Source organism: Pyrus communis, chromosome 3, assembly GCF_963583255.1.
Source record: "Pyrus communis chromosome 3, drPyrComm1.1, whole genome shotgun sequence".
In the NCBI taxonomy this organism is placed as follows: Eukaryota; Viridiplantae; Streptophyta; class Magnoliopsida; order Rosales; family Rosaceae; genus Pyrus; species Pyrus communis.
Window position 1 is genome coordinate 8,740,344 of NC_084805.1, and position 17,474 is coordinate 8,757,817.

Here is a 17,474-nt window from a genome sequence, read left to right on the forward strand (position 1 = left end):
CCTTGTGCGTTGTTGGGTTTGAGACTTTTTCGAATCCAATAGGTCACGGGTTCGACTTCGGCGGAAGTTGTTGCTGTTTGTTTGTGTATTGCTGCCAGTACCCTTGTGCGTTGTTGGGTTTGAGCCTTTTTCGAATCCAATAGGTCACGGGTTCGACTTCGGCGGAAGTTGTTGTTGTTTGTTTGTGTATTGATGTGCTTTGTTTTTTTTGGGTAAAGTCGAATGGCATCAGAAGGAGGCAGTGGCATGTTGAAGTTAGAGGGCAGTAATTCAACCAATAATCAAGTAGTGAATCCTGTCGTTATTCAGAGTGATGCGTCTGCTGTACCAAATACCGTGAAATTAAATGGATCAAATTATCCTCTTTGGTCCAAGGTTTTGGAGATGCACATTGCTGGACGCGGTAGGAAGGGCTTTGTGACTGGTAGTACCAAGGAGCCTGCTGAGGCTAGTGCTGAGTATGAGGCATGGGAGACAGGGAATGCAATAGTAAAAGGGTGGTTGATCAATTCTATGGAACCTGCTATCATGGGATTTTTTATTCACCTACGTACTGCTAAAGAAGTTTGGGAAGAGGTGGCTCGAACTTATTATGATGGTTCAGATATTTCTCAGATTTATGAATTGAAGGTTAAATCGTTCAGACTCCGTCAAGAGGGTCGGCCAGTGGGTGTGTATTATGCTGATCTCAAGTCCGTTTGGCAGGAGTTAGATCAACGGAGACCAATCAAGATGGTATGTGCTGTGGATTTCAAGACACTTCGAGAAGAAATTCAGGTTGATCGTGTGTATGTTTTTTTGGCGGGTTTGGATGATGTGTTTGATAAAGTACGTAGTGATATTTTACGTACTCAGCCCTTACCTTCTGTTGAGGAGGTGTTTTCTGTTGTTCGACGTGAAGCTCAACGACATGCTACCATGATGGGTGGGAGTAACAATCAAGGAGGATTGCCGTCCATGGCAATGATCTCTCGGCCAGCTGGTACTCATCGTGCTAGTAATTTTTCTAATCAATCTTTAAATTCTCGACCTTTCAACCGAGAAAATAAAGATGATTTGAAGTGTACTTTCTGTGGACAAACCTGTCATACTGAGGATACATGCTTTACTAAGCATGGGGTGCCTGATTGGTTTCCAGAGTTCAAGAAAAAATTGCGTGCCAAGGAGCGTGGAGCAGCCGGATCCAGTGGAGGCCGTGCCTCCCTTGCTGCGGCTACAACCACAGTCCAGGAAGCCGTGCCTAGTTCTAGTCACTCTAGTCAGAATTTGTTGCTTGGTACTCAGGGTGCCTCGTCGTCCGACACAGGTACCATGGGACATGTTCTCTTAGCCTCCGAGAAACAGCACCATACAGGTTGGATTCTGGACTCTGGGGCAACGGATCATATGACATATGATAAAAATATGTTTCAATACATGACTATATCTCACAGGAAAAATATATCAACTGCCAATGGTACTCTGGCACCCGTGTGTGGTGCCGGCACTGTGCATCTCACCCCGTCACTTCCCTTACATCATTGCTTGCTTGTTCCGTCTTTATCCCATCACCTATTATCCATACCACAGGTTACTGAACAATTGGATTGTGTTGTTCTAATGTATCCGCTTTTTTGTCTACTCCAGGATATTCAGACCAAGGAGATAATTGGGCGTGGCACTAAGAGAGAGGGGTTGTACTACGTGGACGACGTCGTTTCTGGAAGAGCAAATGCAGTTCGCGCGTCCCGGTCTAGTAATTTACAAGCAGTGTGGTTGTTGCATCGTCGGTTAGGCCATGCATCTTTTGGGTATTTAAGGCATATGTTACCTAGTTTATTTAGTGGAATAACTGAATCATACTTACATTGTGAAGTATGTATTCTTGCTAAAAGCCATCGTGCTTCTTTTCCGCCTAGTATGAATAAAAGAGCTTTACCGTTTGAACTTGTGCACTCTGATGTTTGGGGACCATCTCCGGTTGTTACTTCTTCTGGGATTAAGTGGTTTGTTACGTTTGTTGATGATTGCACTCGTATGACGTGGCTATATGTGTTAAAAAATAAGAGTGATGTTGGTATGGTATTTCGGAATTTTTCTCAAATGCTTCGGACCCAATACTTCTCTGTGATTAAAGTTCTTCGTTCTGATAATGGTGGTGAATATATTAATCGTGAATTGTCAGAGTTTCTTGGTGATCAAGGCATTCTCCATGAAACAACCTGCCCCTATACTCCACAGCAAAATGGGGTGGCTGAACGGAAAAATCGCCATATCTTAGAAACGGCACGTGCACTACTTCTGGGTGCTTCTGTTCCTAAGGTTTTTTGGCCTGAAGCTGTTACTTATGCCGTCTACGTGATTAATCGTATGCCCTCTCGGGTGGTTAATTTTCAAACTCTGTTTCAAGTCCTCACTCAACATGTTCCTGTGGTGTCTTCTCATAATCTCCAACCCCGGGTCTTTGGGTGTGTGGCGTATGTGCATATTCAGAAAATTCATCGCACTAAGTTGGATCCGTGTGCACTTCGCTGTGTGTTTGTTGGTTTCTCCTCTCACCAAAAAGGATATAAATGTTATCACCCTGCGACTCGTCATATGTATGTTACCATGGATGTGACCTGATTCCTCTGAATCAGAGTATTTTTATGCTCCCGTATCTTCATCTTCAGATCACCAGGGGGAGAGCTCTAGTGATGATCTGAAATGGTTGAACTTGGAAGGAATCCCTGGGGTTGATGCCGTGCATAATGGGGCAGTGATTATACATGCCGAGAATGATAAATCTGCAATTGTTGTTGAGAGCAGCATGCAGTCAGGACCGGTTCCAGATGAAAGTGATCCCGAGAGTAATAAATCTCCAACAGTTGTCGAGAGCAGTATGCAGTCAGGACAGGTTGTCGACGAGCCTACTAATGTACCCCCCTCTCTCTCTAGCTCCACAGTGCTGCCCAATGAATCTTCTCTGGATATACCTGAGGTAAGTATTGTGGATGATTATGTAACTAATACAAGTAATGATGTAAATACATATAAGCTGCCACCGAGACAAAATAGGGGTGTGCCACCTAACAGGTTTTCTCCGGAAGGCAAAGTGAAGTATCCAATAGCCAACTATGTCTCATGCAATGGTCTTGCACCAGAGCGCAAGACTTTGGTGGACAATATGGAGGCTACTCGAGTACCAACCCGTGTGGAGGAGGCTCTAAAGGATCAAAAATGGGCAAACGCAATGGATGAAGAAATGTTGGCGCTACAGAAGAATAATACCTGGGAGGTGACGTCTTTACCAGAGGGAAAAAAAACAGTTGGCTGTCGCTGGGTGTTCACTGTCAAATACAAAGCCAATGGATCAATCGACCGGTACAAAGCAAGGTTGGTAGCTAAAGGATACACCCAAACATATGGTGTAGATTATCAAGAAACGTTCTCTCCGGTTGCCAAGATGAATACGGTACGAGTTCTGATATCTTTAGCTGCTAATATGAACTGGCCATTAAAACAGTTTGATGTGAAAAATGCCTTTCTTCATGGGAACTTGGAGGAAGAAGTATATATGGATTTTCCTCCTGGGTACAGTGCTGGTAGAAGTACCGGAGTATGTCGGTTGCGTAAGTCTCTTTATGGGCTTAAGCAATCGCCTCGTGCATGGTTTGATAGGTTTACTCAAGTTATGAAAAAGATTGGGCATCACCAAAGTCATTCTGATCATACATTGTTTGTCAAACGAAGACAGGGAAAAGTGACGGCCTTAATCATCTATGTAGATGACATGATTATTACTGGGGATGATTGTGATGAGATTTCAAGGCTGCAGATAAATCTTGCGGCTGAGTTTGAAATGAAGAACCTAGGGGATTTGAAGTATTTTCTTGGAGTCGAAGTTGCTCGATCTTCGAAAGGTATTTTCTTGTCACAACGTAAGTATGTTTTGGATTTGTTAAAAGAAACTGGTATGCTGGGATGTAAGCCAGTTGATACTCCTATTGTTGAAAAACATCATCTATGTTTGGATCCGAATCAGAAATCGGTTGATAAGGGGAGATATCAGAGACTTGTAGGGAGACTAATTTATTTGGCTCATACACGACCAGATATTGCATATGCAGTAAGTGTAGTAAGTCAATTTATGCATTCACCGAGTGAAGATCATATGGCTGTTGTTATGCGTATCTTAGCTTATTTAAAGTCTGCACCTGGAAAAGGAGTTCTCTATCGGAAGCATGGACATTTGAGGATTGAGGGGTTCACGGATGCTGATTGGGCAGGAAGTGTAGGTGACAGACGGTCTACTTCGGGATATTTTACTTTTGTAGGAGGCAATTTAGTCACATGGAGAAGTAAAAAACAGAAGGTAGTATCAAGATCCTCAGCTGAGGCCGAGTTTCGAGGGATGGCTCACGGCATTTGTGAGCTTCTCTGGCTTCGAAAACTTCTTGAGGGGCTTGGGTTCAAGCCAAAGGAGACCATGAGACTATACTGTGATAATAAGTCAGCGAGAGATATAGCTGATAATCCGGTACAGCATGATAGAACAAAACATGTGGAAGTTGATCGACATTTTATTAAAGAGAAACTTGAAAGGAAGATTGTATCGATCCCGTTTGTGAGTTCAGATGAGCAACTTGCAGATGTTCTAACTCATGCAGTATGTAGTCGAGAGTTTGATGACTCACTTGTCAAGTTGGGCATGTGTGATATCTATGCACCAACTTGAGGGGGAGTGTTGATCATGAGTCAATATTAGGAAAAATAGGAATGTAAATAATAGGAGTCCTTTTTTAAGTAGGTTTGTATTAAAGCTTTTGTTTCCTTGTGGAACTTAGATTGTACATATATATATATTTCAGAACAAGTAATACAAGAAAATATTCCCATAAAAGTTCTATTCAAATGAAATCTAATATGGAAAGTATATTTCAACATCTAAGCAAGGTATAATGGACTCTTATCACTTTTCTTTTTCTTGCTTTTGCCAATGGCAATGGCGATTCCCATTTTTTGCGACTTTCATTGTCCTTGCGTCATGTTTAAGAATGGAAGAAAAATAATGCTATATTTATCATTTATTTGTACTATTATTTGGACTATCTCTCTAATAGAGGTAGGTCGGTCAACACATATAGATCATTTCTCTATTAAAGAGATAATACAAATAAGTGATAAAAGTAGAATTTTTAATGGACGAAAGACCGCCCAAAGTACCAAAATACCCAATCTCAAGTTTCCCCAACCCCCAAATTCTAATTTCGCCGAGAAACGATAAACATATCGTTTTTAACCTTTCAAACATCATTGGTTAATTTTATTTGTTATTTTTGTTTGACGTATTTAATTCGATGGTCGAAATTCCAAATTGTCATGTGCTTGCCACGTGACCAGTGAGATCACACAAGACTACAATCTACAGCTCACTTCCACATTTTCATCTCCTTCAGTCATCATCTCCTGGTCCTCGTCCCCAACAAATACCCATTCTCTCTCCCCCTCTCTCTACACATTTACACCTTTTCCTGCGTTTTATTATTAACTCCAACAGCTCCACCATCCCCTGCTCTCTCTCTCTCTCTCTCTCTCTCTCTCGACAACACAAGAAAAGTGGAGCAACAGCAGCACCTACAAGCATTCACAAACAAAAATCCTATAGCTAGAGCTAGAGCTAGAACTACACTCCCACACAGTTCACAATGCCACAACTATAACCATTGAATTAAGCAGCTTTTCTGCTTTTGCTGCCCAATTAAGCCTTAAATCTTCAATCTTTCACCCATTTTCTCTCACTCCTCTTCTCAAACCACAGAAACCGCCATGGGAGTCTGCACTTCGAAACCTCCAAAGCAGAACCCATATTCCCCAAGGGACGTAAATGACCCAAACCACCCTTCCCAAACCCCCAAATCCCTCCCATCCCACACCCCTCACCACCGGAGAGACGACGTCGCTTCACGCCAGTCCCAGTCCCAGTCCCCCTTCTACTCCTTCTACAGTCCCAGCCCTGCCCATTACCTCAAGAAGTCGTCCCCGTCGCGGAGCAAGAGCGCCACTTCCACCCCCAGCCGGTTTTTCCGCCGACCCTTTCCGCCTCCGTCGCCGGCGAAGCACATCAAGGCCGTGCTCGCCCGGCGGCTGGGCAAAAAGGCATCGGCTTCAGTGGCGATACCGGAGGACGGAGAGGAGGAGGATGGGGTTGAGCTGGACAAGAGGTTTGGGTTCTCCAAGGAGGTAACGAGTCGATTGGAGGTTGGGGACGAACTGGGTCGAGGGCATTTTGGATATACTTGCTCTGCTAGGTACAAAAAGGGGGAGTTTAAGGGTCAGCAGGTCGCTGTGAAGGTCATCCCTAAAACAAAGGTTTGGCCTAATGCTCTTAATTGCATGTATGATTTTTAGTTAATCTATAATTTGTTTGTAAAGATAGGATTTTCTTGCTCTCATTTGCTTAATCTTGGTTGATAAAATCTGGGTTTTTTTTTTCTATGTTTTGGTCATTCTTCAAGGTAAAACCTGAGATTTTAGGGCAATGTTGAATCGTTGTTATTGTTAATGTTGTTTTTGGTGTTGTGGGCTTCGGTCTACTCCTCGAGCTGATCGACGGACCGGCTTGTGATCCTTTTCCCTCCCAACAATTTCGAGCACTCTCTGACTCTCTTTTCAAAGTCCTTTTCATCTTTACTTCGGGATCAGGGAGTGGTGGTTTACAGTGCGATTGTGTTCTTTCGTAGCTAAGTAAGGTCGAAGATCCTTCGAGGTTGCATGTGGCACAGGGAAGATCTTGCAAGATCTCGTCATGTGTTCATATTGACTGTTGTTTAGTTCTTCTGGATAGGGAATATTAGGCATTTAACAAAAAAAAAAAAAAAAAAGATTAATAAAATTACAACTCTACATCTTGGAACTTTGAGTGAAGGGGGTGTAAAGTGACCAAGTTGTTTGTTTATTGCTTTTCTTTGGTCAATAATAGGTATTGATCTCTTGGCTTACTTGATCCACCTCAATGAAAGTACATTGTTTTCTTTAAAAAAATGTGTATCTTTGGTAACTGATTGAATTCCATGTAGTGGGTATAGGAATAATACAACATTTTTTATTTATTTATTTATTTTTTTTTAATGGCTTCTCAGCCATATAACACTTCGTCGGTTCCGAAGATGTGACAGTTCATTCTACATGATGAACAAAGAATCCAGTCCATTGGTTGTGAGTGGACTGTGGACCTACTCATTAACGAAAGTCATGGTCCAAATTGTGGTCTTGACCTTCCCACAGATATATAATTGAACTAAATCATATAGCACCGTTCGGATAATGGCCAGTAACAACCCAATGCTTACAGCCATCCGGAACTGCCGAAAACTTTTGGTGGGTCACATTTCACAATCTTGGCCCGGTACATGGTTAACGATCAGATCTCTCAATAGATTGTATGACGCTTATTGCGAGAGGGAAGGAACATTGTACTTAATCTTGTATTGTTTTGTTTTTGATGATCATGTAGCATGAGGTGGTTCACCAGTAATCGGAGGTATATGATTGACAATATATTCTTTTGGACAAAGCTACAAAGATGTATGTCCAACCAATACTAAAGGTTTAAGGGACTCAACCAATATCCATGGAGGTTGACTCAATCTATCCACTCCCTCATCAAAGAATAAAAAGATGATGACTTCTAGCCCTGGACTTTGCTTTCCTTCCCTAGAAGTCCCCTGTAAAAGAAAGAGGGGTAAAAAGTGAAAAAAAAAAAAGAAAAAAAAAAGAAGAATTAGGGATAGGAGTTGACAACTTTGTGGTTTTTAATAAACTGCAAGTATGACTCATATGCTGGGAATTATCTTTGTAAAGAATAGTGTGAATTTATTCATGTAAAGTAGATTGGGTATTATGAGCATTGAACAATGTAAATTGGATGAGGTAAATATTCCAGTTGCCTTGAAAAATAAGTCCAAGATCATGAGTAGTGATGGAATACTGGTATACAATTGACTTTCCTGTTTCCCGAGTAAGTTTGGAGGGGAAACATAAGATATGATTGCTGTGAGATGTTGTTTTACGTGAGGTGGCTTTGGTAGTTAATTTTACTTTTAATACATGCATTTTCTGTATTTTATTTTGTTATGGTTTCTTCTAATGACAATGTATTGTTTGTTGTTAGATGACAACTGCTATTGCAATCGAGGATGTGAGAAGGGAGGTCAAGATATTGCGAGCCTTGACTGGACATAGCAATCTAGTTAAGTTCTATGATGCATTTGAAGACAGTGATAATGTCTACATAGTAATGGAGTAAGTTAAAAGTTTGAATTCCTGTTTTAGACTACATCCGGTTAGGTTTCTTTCACAAGTAATAGTGATTGACTGGGTAAAAATTTATAACGCTAAGCTTGTGCCTCTTTCGAGCACAAGCTTAGCGTTATAAATTAAACATCTTCAGTTGTTTTTTCTCTTATGTAATTTACAGGAAGATTGTTTACTTCCCTCCTAAAGATGTTTGACGTCTCTATGGCATTCATTTTTTTTTTTTTCCTGACATTTCAGGTTGTGTGAAGGTGGAGAGCTTTTAGATAGAATACTTTCAAGGTATATAAATTAAACATCTTCCATAGGGACTTTCAGATGATGATATTTTTTTTCTTTTCTACTAACTTGATATTCTGTTTCTTCTGAAGGGGCGGGAAATACTCGGAAGATGATGCGAAGACTGTCATGGTGCAAATACTGAATGTTGTTGCGTTTTGTCATCTCCAGGGTGTGGTACACAGGGATCTTAAGCCAGAGGTGGAATAAATCTCTCTAATTTTCTTTTTATCTAATTAGCAGATGAGATGCGTGTTTATAATGAAGATCCAGGTGTAGGCAATGTGGACAAGTACCCTTATCAGAGATAGTTGAAGTGACTAAATGAAGGGGTTGTTCAGAATTTCTAGCAGTGCATGAGGCTGGTTAAACTTCCCTGCAGCATCCCCTTTTTTTTTTGTTTGTTGTTGGGGGGGGGGGGGGGGGGGGGGGTGGGGTGAATTCTCGGAACAAACTTGATTTAGATTTAAGTGTCCCTCCACCTCGCCACCCCCCTAGACTGTATACAAGGAATTGAACAACACGACAAATGGTTACTTTTATACAACTGAGAGATTGCAATAGAAACCCCTTCTGTTTCAATTGACTGTATCTGTAGTTTCCCAATCTGGCCCTGAATTATCCAACTGTTTAAAATGATTGGTACTTATACATGGTTGATGTCTTCTGGACTAAGATTAAACATTGTCCTTAGCAGTACAAAAACCTATTTGTCTTCTGGAAAAAATCTTTTTACTTTAGTAGTTAGTACTATTAGGCGCCTCCAGTCTCATACAATCTGTCAATAGATTGTTGCGGGGTGTCATAATTACTCAGTTCACACCTTAGGTTCCCAGATTCCCAGATTTTGTGGTTTTTTTTGACAGGGGAAAGAAAGCTTGACACAAATAATGGTTATATAAATCTGATAAATTTTAGTTTAATCATATAGCTGGCATTATGTTCTGTCTGGCTTGGAGGGGAAATATTTCAGTGACAGTTGAAATAGTAAATCCACAGCGGCTGTTCCTACAGCATCTGGTTTTGAACAATTGGAGCTGAGACCTGACCTACATTTTCTTGTTCAATATTTTAACTTATGTGCTTGTTGAAAAGACATTTATGTGGGAAGTGTAGGGTTTCCAAAAATTCAAGCTAGTTAATCGGCTTATATTCCACTCATATACTCAGATACCTTGATATATGTATCATCATGAAATCTAGAAGTTCTTGGCAGTTTTTTATTATCTTATACTTGATATATTTGTTATTGTCGGTTGTAATCTAATTCTATTTATGTTAACCTAATGCTATTTTTTTTTTCATTTTTGTTATCAGAACTTTTTGTATACTGCCAAAGATGAGAATTCCCAGTTGAAAGCCATTGACTTTGGCTTGTCTGATTTTGCCAGACCAGGTTTGTCCTTTCTTCAATATTTTAGCTTGTTTTGTTATCGATCTCTCAGACTTTTGATTTTGGATAGGGTTTTAATATCATATCTGTCTTACAGACGAGAGGCTTAATGATATTGTTGGAAGTGCATACTATGTCGCACCCGAAGTTCTACATAGATCTTATAGTACAGAGGCCGATGTATGGAGTATTGGTGTAATAGCATATATTCTCTTATGTGGTAGCCGTCCATTTTGGTCCCGGACTGAGTCTGGAATTTTTCGGGCGGTCTTGAAAGCTGATCCAAGTTTTGATGAAGCACCTTGGCCCACTTTATCTCTTGAAGCGAAGGACTTTGTCAAACGCTTATTGAACAAGGACCCTCGGAAACGAATGACAGCAGCTCAGGCTCTAAGTGAGTTTTCCATGTCTGTATGATTGGATAAGTTTCTGCTACCATTTTCCTGAGTCACTGGCTATAACTTTTTTTTTTTTTTTTTGGCAGGTCATCCTTGGATCCGGAATTATAGTGACATAAAAGTGCCACTTGATATTTTAGTATTTAGACTCATGAAGGCTTATCTGCGATCATCATCCCTTCGGAAGGCTGCTTTAAGGGTGTGTATATGTTTTCACTGACGAAAAGTGAGAACTTTTTCTCAAATTTTGCATGCTGAATCAGATTCTTGGTCTTAAGAACTTTGTATATCAAGTCAAATGATTGGGTTAGTTTTCTTGATGAATGGGATTTTTGTTTGTGCCTCTTAAAAAATATAGAATTGGAAAGTAATTATTAGTATTCCATTAACTAATAATGACGACTCGGTAAAACCGATAATTATCTGTTCTCATTTTTTGTCTATAAGGTCATGTGTATAATTACTGGAAATAAGAGAGGTTTCTGAGATGTTATCGGTTAATGCTTGATGATTGCTTCATCCAAATTACTCTTCTATGTGTTTGTGTAGTTGTGTTTTTAATTATTTATTTTTGTTTATTTAGTGTATCTTTTTATACTTTATATATTGAGATGTATTTAATCACTCTCTTAACGTTTCATTTCTGTAAATTGACGTGACAGGCCTTGTCTAAGACATTGACTGTGGATGAACTGTTTTATCTGAAGGAGCAGTTTGCTCTATTGGAGCCAAACAAAAATGGCACTATAACTCTTGACAATATTAGAATGGTTGGTATCTCTCTCTCTCTCTCTCTCTCTCTCTCTCTCTCTCTCTCTCTAAAACACACACACACAGAGATAAGTTGATAATTAAAGTATTCTTTTTTATTTTTCCTGGATAGGTCCTCACGAAAAATGCTACAGACGCAATGAAGGAGTCCCGCATTCCTGATCTCATTTCATCGGTAATAACTTGGTTGCTTCTGTGAATATTTCTATGGTATTAGGCTCAATAGGTTATAAAAGTACTGACTGGTTAGTACTTCTCCCATGACAGCTAAATGCACTTCAATACAGAAGAATGGATTTTGATGAGTTCTGTGCAGCTGCATTAAGTGTTCATCAGCTCGAGGCACTTGATCGCTGGGAACAACATGCTCGATGTGCATATGAACTTTTCGAGAAGGATGGAAACAGGGCAATTGTCATTGAAGAACTTGCTTCGGTAAGTTGAAATTTTAATGCCACATTTGCAGTCTGCTATATGTTAGTTGAAAGCTTAGTAATCATAAGGTCGATTTCTGAGTATAATATAGTATGTTACTTATGAATTGGACTTGCTGACATATCTAGAAGTGTCTGTTTTACTTGTTACATTTCTTAAGTAACATACTTTTGGTTAAAAGAACGGTGTAGGGAGGGAGAAGTAGAGTTCTGGATAAACTATACTTTTGGTGCTTAGATTTTGATTAAAATTTCAGTTTGGTCTTTTTATTATTTCGAATTTAAGCAATCTGGTCAGCTTAGTTGCATATGTTCTTTGACCGACTTTTGTCATCAATGCAGCAGTTAGTGCATTATGTCAGTAAACCATGGACCACAATAACTAGTGAAAACAAAAGCATGATTTTGGTGCACAAAAGACTGCATTGCTTCACTTAAAAATTTGAAAGATCGAACTGAAACAATAGAAAAAGGACCAAACTGAAGATGAGCTGAAATTGAATGCTCATGCTCCCATAGCATATTTTCGCCTAGAGTTTTCAATTTCTAAGATATGAGCACATCCCATGCATCTGCATTCTGGTGGCATCTGCCCTTCGTGTCAAGAATTTGATGTTGATTTGGTTTTTAATTTGGGCCCTCTGGAACGAAAGATTTATAAGGCTCTGTTCAATCTGTAATGTACTGGACTGAGACTACTGTTATTCATACCCTCTCCAAATTGTGATTCAGGAACTTGGGCTTGGTCCTTCCATCCCACTTCATGTGGTTCTCCATGACTGGATTAGGCACACTGATGGGAAGCTAAGCTTCCTTGGGTTTGTGAAATTGTTGCATGGTGTGTCCAGCCGGGCGTTTGTAAAAGCATAGTGAAGATACGAAGCATTATTTATGTACGGTTTTTATCCAGATGAGATTTGGATGTTCAAAAAAAGGCGTTTTACAATCCGCTTTGGCATACATGTTAAATGACCCTTCTGGCCAATTCGTGAAGACGGGTTCAAACTTGCCGGACACTGCAGGTGCAAAAGCTTGGTTACCAGTTCGAATGCTGTGTTGATATTCGAGTGTAAAGCTGTAGTTAGTTTGCCGAAATGGGCGATTACAATATTCTTCAACTCCTTGGATGCATTGTACACACTAAATTATCTTGTTGCCAACATCTGTTTAGTTGCCTTGAAACATGCTTGATTTGCCTCAGTGTTGTAAAACTTCTCCATGGCTTCAATTGAAAACCAAGCTTTACCATTTGGCGTATTGCGATTTCTCATGATACGTGCACTCGTAAGTTTTTATTTAAACAGAGTGCACAGAAGGAGGAGATTGCGGAAATCATTTCCCAATTTTTATTTAAAGAGTTCAGTATGACCCATCAAAAACTGAAATGACAGGAAAAGAACCATGCAATAGCATAAGGAACCGATTGTCAATTGATTTTTTGTTTCTTGTCCTCTTTCAGTCTTTATTTTTCATGCAATTGAAAGTTGACTATATTTTTTTAGGATCCAATGCGCAGCGTCGGAAACAGGGTCAATCAAGTATATAATATCACCACTATGATCAATTTTCACAACTGGATTAGTAAACAGATGTGATGCTAATCAAGTTGCGTTAACATAAATACATCTTTTAGCATAGAACCGCTTCTTAAGGAGGGTCTCACTCAACTATGCTGGAGCATGACCATATCGATAACATATCAACAACTGTATAATCAATTACTATTGAAAATATATATTGAACGACATATCAATTGTTATTATATGTTGTTATGTTGTCAATATGGATTTCTCCTCCGGCTACAGTTGAACGAGATTCCCACTTATGAAGTGTTTTCCTCTACGCTAGATGCCTTTTTATTTATTTTATTTGTTTTCAGTTAAAACGGAGAAAAACACTAGTAGCGGCTTTAAGGAGGAGCGGAATGTTTGATTGCATAGGGGCCTAAATTTGAACGGCTCTCCAAAAAAAAATTTGCTATTTAAATAAAAAAACCTTTTTTTTTTTTTTTTTCCAATTTTACATTAGTGGGGCAACTATTACTTTCTTTCCAACTTTCCCACTACTATGATTTCTTAAGCAAACCATTGTATAGGTCATCCCCTTAGTTCCCTTCCTAAATAATATCATTGTACAAAAAATAATAATTTAGTAGGGCGTGCAAACACAATTACAATTCAAATTTTTATGTCAATTCTCACTGCCACTTCCCCCTTTTATTTCCCACACTTTCTTTTTTCCATAAGACTCGCCCTTTAAATCATAATTTTACGCCAATTGAAGAGAAATTCTCAAACCACTAAAATAATTCAAAGTGTTTAGAGTGATGCAGTGGAGACTTCAATAAGGTTAGGTATTTATTAGTTAAAATATATTAAGTTGGAATTGGTAGGTTTACGTATTTCTTCATCTCATTGAAAATTTATAATCAGTTGTTTCAAACTTAAGTCTTTGCTTTTTAGCATTAATACATTTTTTTTTTTTTTGTTGGAAGACTATCTTAAGGCGGATTTTTTTTATAAATTTCGCACAGGGCTTCGAGACATCAGAGACGTCCTTGAAAAGCACTCTATATATAAACAAGAGAGTCTTTGACATAAGTAGCATTATTGTCATCTCTTCCAATGAGCACTCAGTTAGGAGCCTCTTCTTCATATGATGTCTTCCTTAGTTATAGAGTTGCGGATACACACAACAATTTCACATACAATTTGCACAGGAGTTTGCTTCATAAGGGAATCAAAACCTACGAGAAGAACTTCCATTACTGATGCTTCTCAAGGTTATCGAAGAGTCGAGGATTTCGATCATTGTATTCACCGAAAATTATGCATCCTCGGATTGGTGCCTGATGGAACTGGTTAAGATCCTCCAATGTAGAGAATCAAAGCAACAAATCGTTTGGCCAGTATACTACGAGGTGGATCCTTTGGACATAAGTAACCAGAAAGGTAGTTTTGGTGAGGCACTCGCTAACCATGAACGCAAGTTCAAGGATGACATGGGGAAGGTGTGGAGATGGAGGGCAGGTCTCACAGAAGCATCAAATTTGTCTGGGTGGTACTTCTTGAATGGGTATATATTTCTGAACCCTCCAACGCAGTACTGGTTAGAAATAACTTATTTGTTTGGGGTGTCTTTACTAACCTATTTTCTTTAGAAGTTCTTGAGAAAACAACTTATAAGTTTAACTTACCATTCTTGTTTTGTTACACGTATAAAGTAAAAAATAAGTGATTTCCGTACTCATTTTTCACGTTCTGCACTCTCCTCTTAATTTTTTCCGTTGATTTTTCTTTTATAGTTATTCAATTTAATGGCTAGAAACTAGTTAGGAGAGCACAAAAGTGAAAAGGGAATGCATAATACATTTCCGTAGTAGAAAGTTTTTTTTTTTTTTTTTTTTTTTTGGTGTGTTATTATTTTTGCCATTTTAGGATAATACTTGCATCTTGGAAAATGCATATATCCCACCCCCTTAGAATAACGTATTTTTACTGTATAAATTTCATAATCGGAGCATTTCAATTTCTTAATCTACATTTGAAAATCATATCCCTAGAAAAACCATTCAAATCATAGATCACCCCTAAACAATCTTCAATTCAAAAGATTTTTAGTAGGATAATCTTCAAATGAAAATTAGAAAATTGAACAATTAAAATTGTAAAACTTATGCGATGAAAATACGTTATTACAAGAAGTGAGATATGTGCAGATCCAATTATATTACCCAAATAGATATATCAAAATTGTCAACTCATTAACCGTTTCACATGATTTTAATTGGCAGGCACCAATTTGATTTTATACGTAACATCGTCAATGAGATTTCAACACAATTATGTTGTACAAAAGTTTCTAACTTAGACATTCAAAAACCTCTCAGTAAGTTATAATGCATTAGAAGATCCGGGTGAAAGAAGCTTTCCTTGACATGGCATGTTTCTTAAATGGTAATAGTAAGAAGTACGTGATAAAGATGCTAGAAAGTTGTCACCTTAATGGGTAAAGAAATTGTTCGACGAGATTCTTTAACTGAGCCCAGTAAACATAGCAAATTGTGGTTTTTACAGGGATGTCGAGCTATGTTCCAATGGAAAACATGGTAAGTACTTACTTTGTAGTGTTTTCTCTCCTCAAGAAACATCTAATGTGCACCTGTGGACTAGAACTTATTGCAAATAGGGCTGGTCGTTGGTGTTAGAATAGGGAACATAGTATATCGTTTCTAAGAGAATGACACAAAGATCAAGACTCATAAGCTTTTGCTCATACAATAAGGGCAATTTTGGCCAAAATCTTTTGCTTACTTTTCCAAAACATAGTTTTAAGTTTAGGGATACTTTTGAAACTTAGTTAAATATTATTTGTTTTATTTTCTATTTGAACGTGCAAATACTCTTTCTTGGTGTAAGGATTGTTATCTTTTGCTTATTATCAATCAAACGTGAGTTTACTCTCCCTTTCTTCCTAATGAGTTATAGGGTTTGCAAATTATTTTTTAGTGAAGAATTATCGTTCGACTCTCCTTATTATACCCCGCTGTGTCAGTTCCATGCAAGTAGGAGATGCATGCGATTAACAGTATGATAACTAAATGTGGTTTATTGTTATATTGAAATGTGTCTAGGTTCTTTATGGAAATGAACATCCAGTACGTCAGAATTGGTACATGTCATTTGGCCTGTGTGGTACAAATTAATTTATCCACCAAATATCTCCCTTACCGTGATTTTACCTGCTCATTTCATCACCACAAGCTTCTCTCATTCTCCATCCACCATCAACTTATGAAAAAATATAATGTCCGAAACTGAACTAGCTAGTCCACACCTGCATGTACCAAGTAATTAGTTGGAAACTGCTCCGCAAATGTGATGCTAAGCAAATTGCCTAGTGTTTACGCACTTCTTACGAGAGACTATTATTTTCTGACTACAAATTTCTCCAACTTTTAACAACATACAAGTTGGCACGCAACGACTATATATATATATATATATATATAGAGAGAGAGAGAGAGAGAGAGAGAGAGAGAGAGAGAGAGAGAGAGAGAGAGAGAGAGTTTAAGGAAATGTATTTCCATTTTTTTATAAAAGTGGGGAATAGAGAGAGGAAGACGGAAAGGAATTCTCATTTTTTTATAAAAGTGGGGAATAATTGTTAGGCCTACACCACATCGAACTTTAACGATTCGAATCGTGTATTTTTCAAGTTGCACCTCATAGATCATCTTTGCAAAATATTAGTCAAATAAAAAATATTTGAGACATCTAATTGAGTTCAAAGAAATTGATAAACACTTTATTCTCTAAAAAACAATGAAATTTCAACGTGATAATCAAATAGGCAAATGATTTCAAATTAAAATAAATTTTTGCAAGGATGATTTATGAATTGAAACTTACAAAATAGACGGTTTGATCGTTGAAATTCCACATAGAACTAATCTCCATTTTTACCCCAAAATGTAGATCCCTTTGGATAAAGGACGTGTGTGTGGCTAGTCGAATAAATGAAAAACGGTTTTTTTTTTTTTCTTTCAACTGTACATAAGGGGGGCTATTTTGATTTCTTTAGCAAATAAATAATAGTTTTGCGGCCACTTAGTAATACAGTCTAACAATATTCATTATTATTTTTAAGTGAGAGATTCTAGGTTTTAATATCGTGAATGATGAGTTCGGTACCAAATGTTATGGCCGACCCATTGTGCAGCCCATCCCCTTAGTGTAAAAATATCTTTGCATAAAAAATAATAATTTAGTAGGGTCTGCAAATACAATTACAAATCAAACTTGTATGTCAACTGTTGCTTCCTCCCTTTATCTCCCACTATTCCTTTTTCCATAAACTCACTATTTAACCCTAATTCATAATTTCATGCCAACTTCATGCCAATTGAAGAGAAATTCTCAAATC

At 38.3% G+C, this 17,474-nt stretch overlaps 1 protein-coding gene across 1 annotated transcript; it reads left to right on the plus strand.

Moving 5' to 3' along the window:
• The first annotated feature begins 5,430 nt into the window (after positions 1-5,430).
• On the plus strand, positions 5,431-12,794 carry LOC137728714 (CDPK-related kinase 5-like). The gene is made up of 11 exons (XM_068467462.1): positions 5,431-6,330; positions 8,132-8,262; positions 8,515-8,556; positions 8,646-8,754; positions 9,871-9,949; positions 10,044-10,340; positions 10,431-10,543; positions 11,007-11,114; positions 11,228-11,290; positions 11,383-11,550; positions 12,282-12,794. The coding sequence occupies exons 1-11, from the start codon at positions 5,788-5,790 to the stop codon at positions 12,417-12,419; spliced, it is 1,791 nt and encodes a 596-aa protein (XP_068323563.1). The 5' UTR covers positions 5,431-5,787; the 3' UTR covers positions 12,420-12,794.
• The last annotated feature ends 4,680 nt before the right edge of the window (positions 12,795-17,474 follow it).

Excerpts from the sequence above, each read along its gene's own strand:
- LOC137728714 (XM_068467462.1), top strand. The coding sequence starts at position 5,788 with ATGGGAGTCTGCACTTCGAAACCTCCAAAGCAGAACCCATATTCCCCA. Across the intron at positions 8,263-8,514 it reads AATGTCTACATAGTAATGGA|GTTGTGTGAAGGTGGAGAGC; the intron begins GTAAGTTAAAAG and ends CTGACATTTCAG. Across the intron at positions 11,551-12,281 it reads TCATTGAAGAACTTGCTTCG|GAACTTGGGCTTGGTCCTTC; the intron begins GTAAGTTGAAAT and ends ATTGTGATTCAG.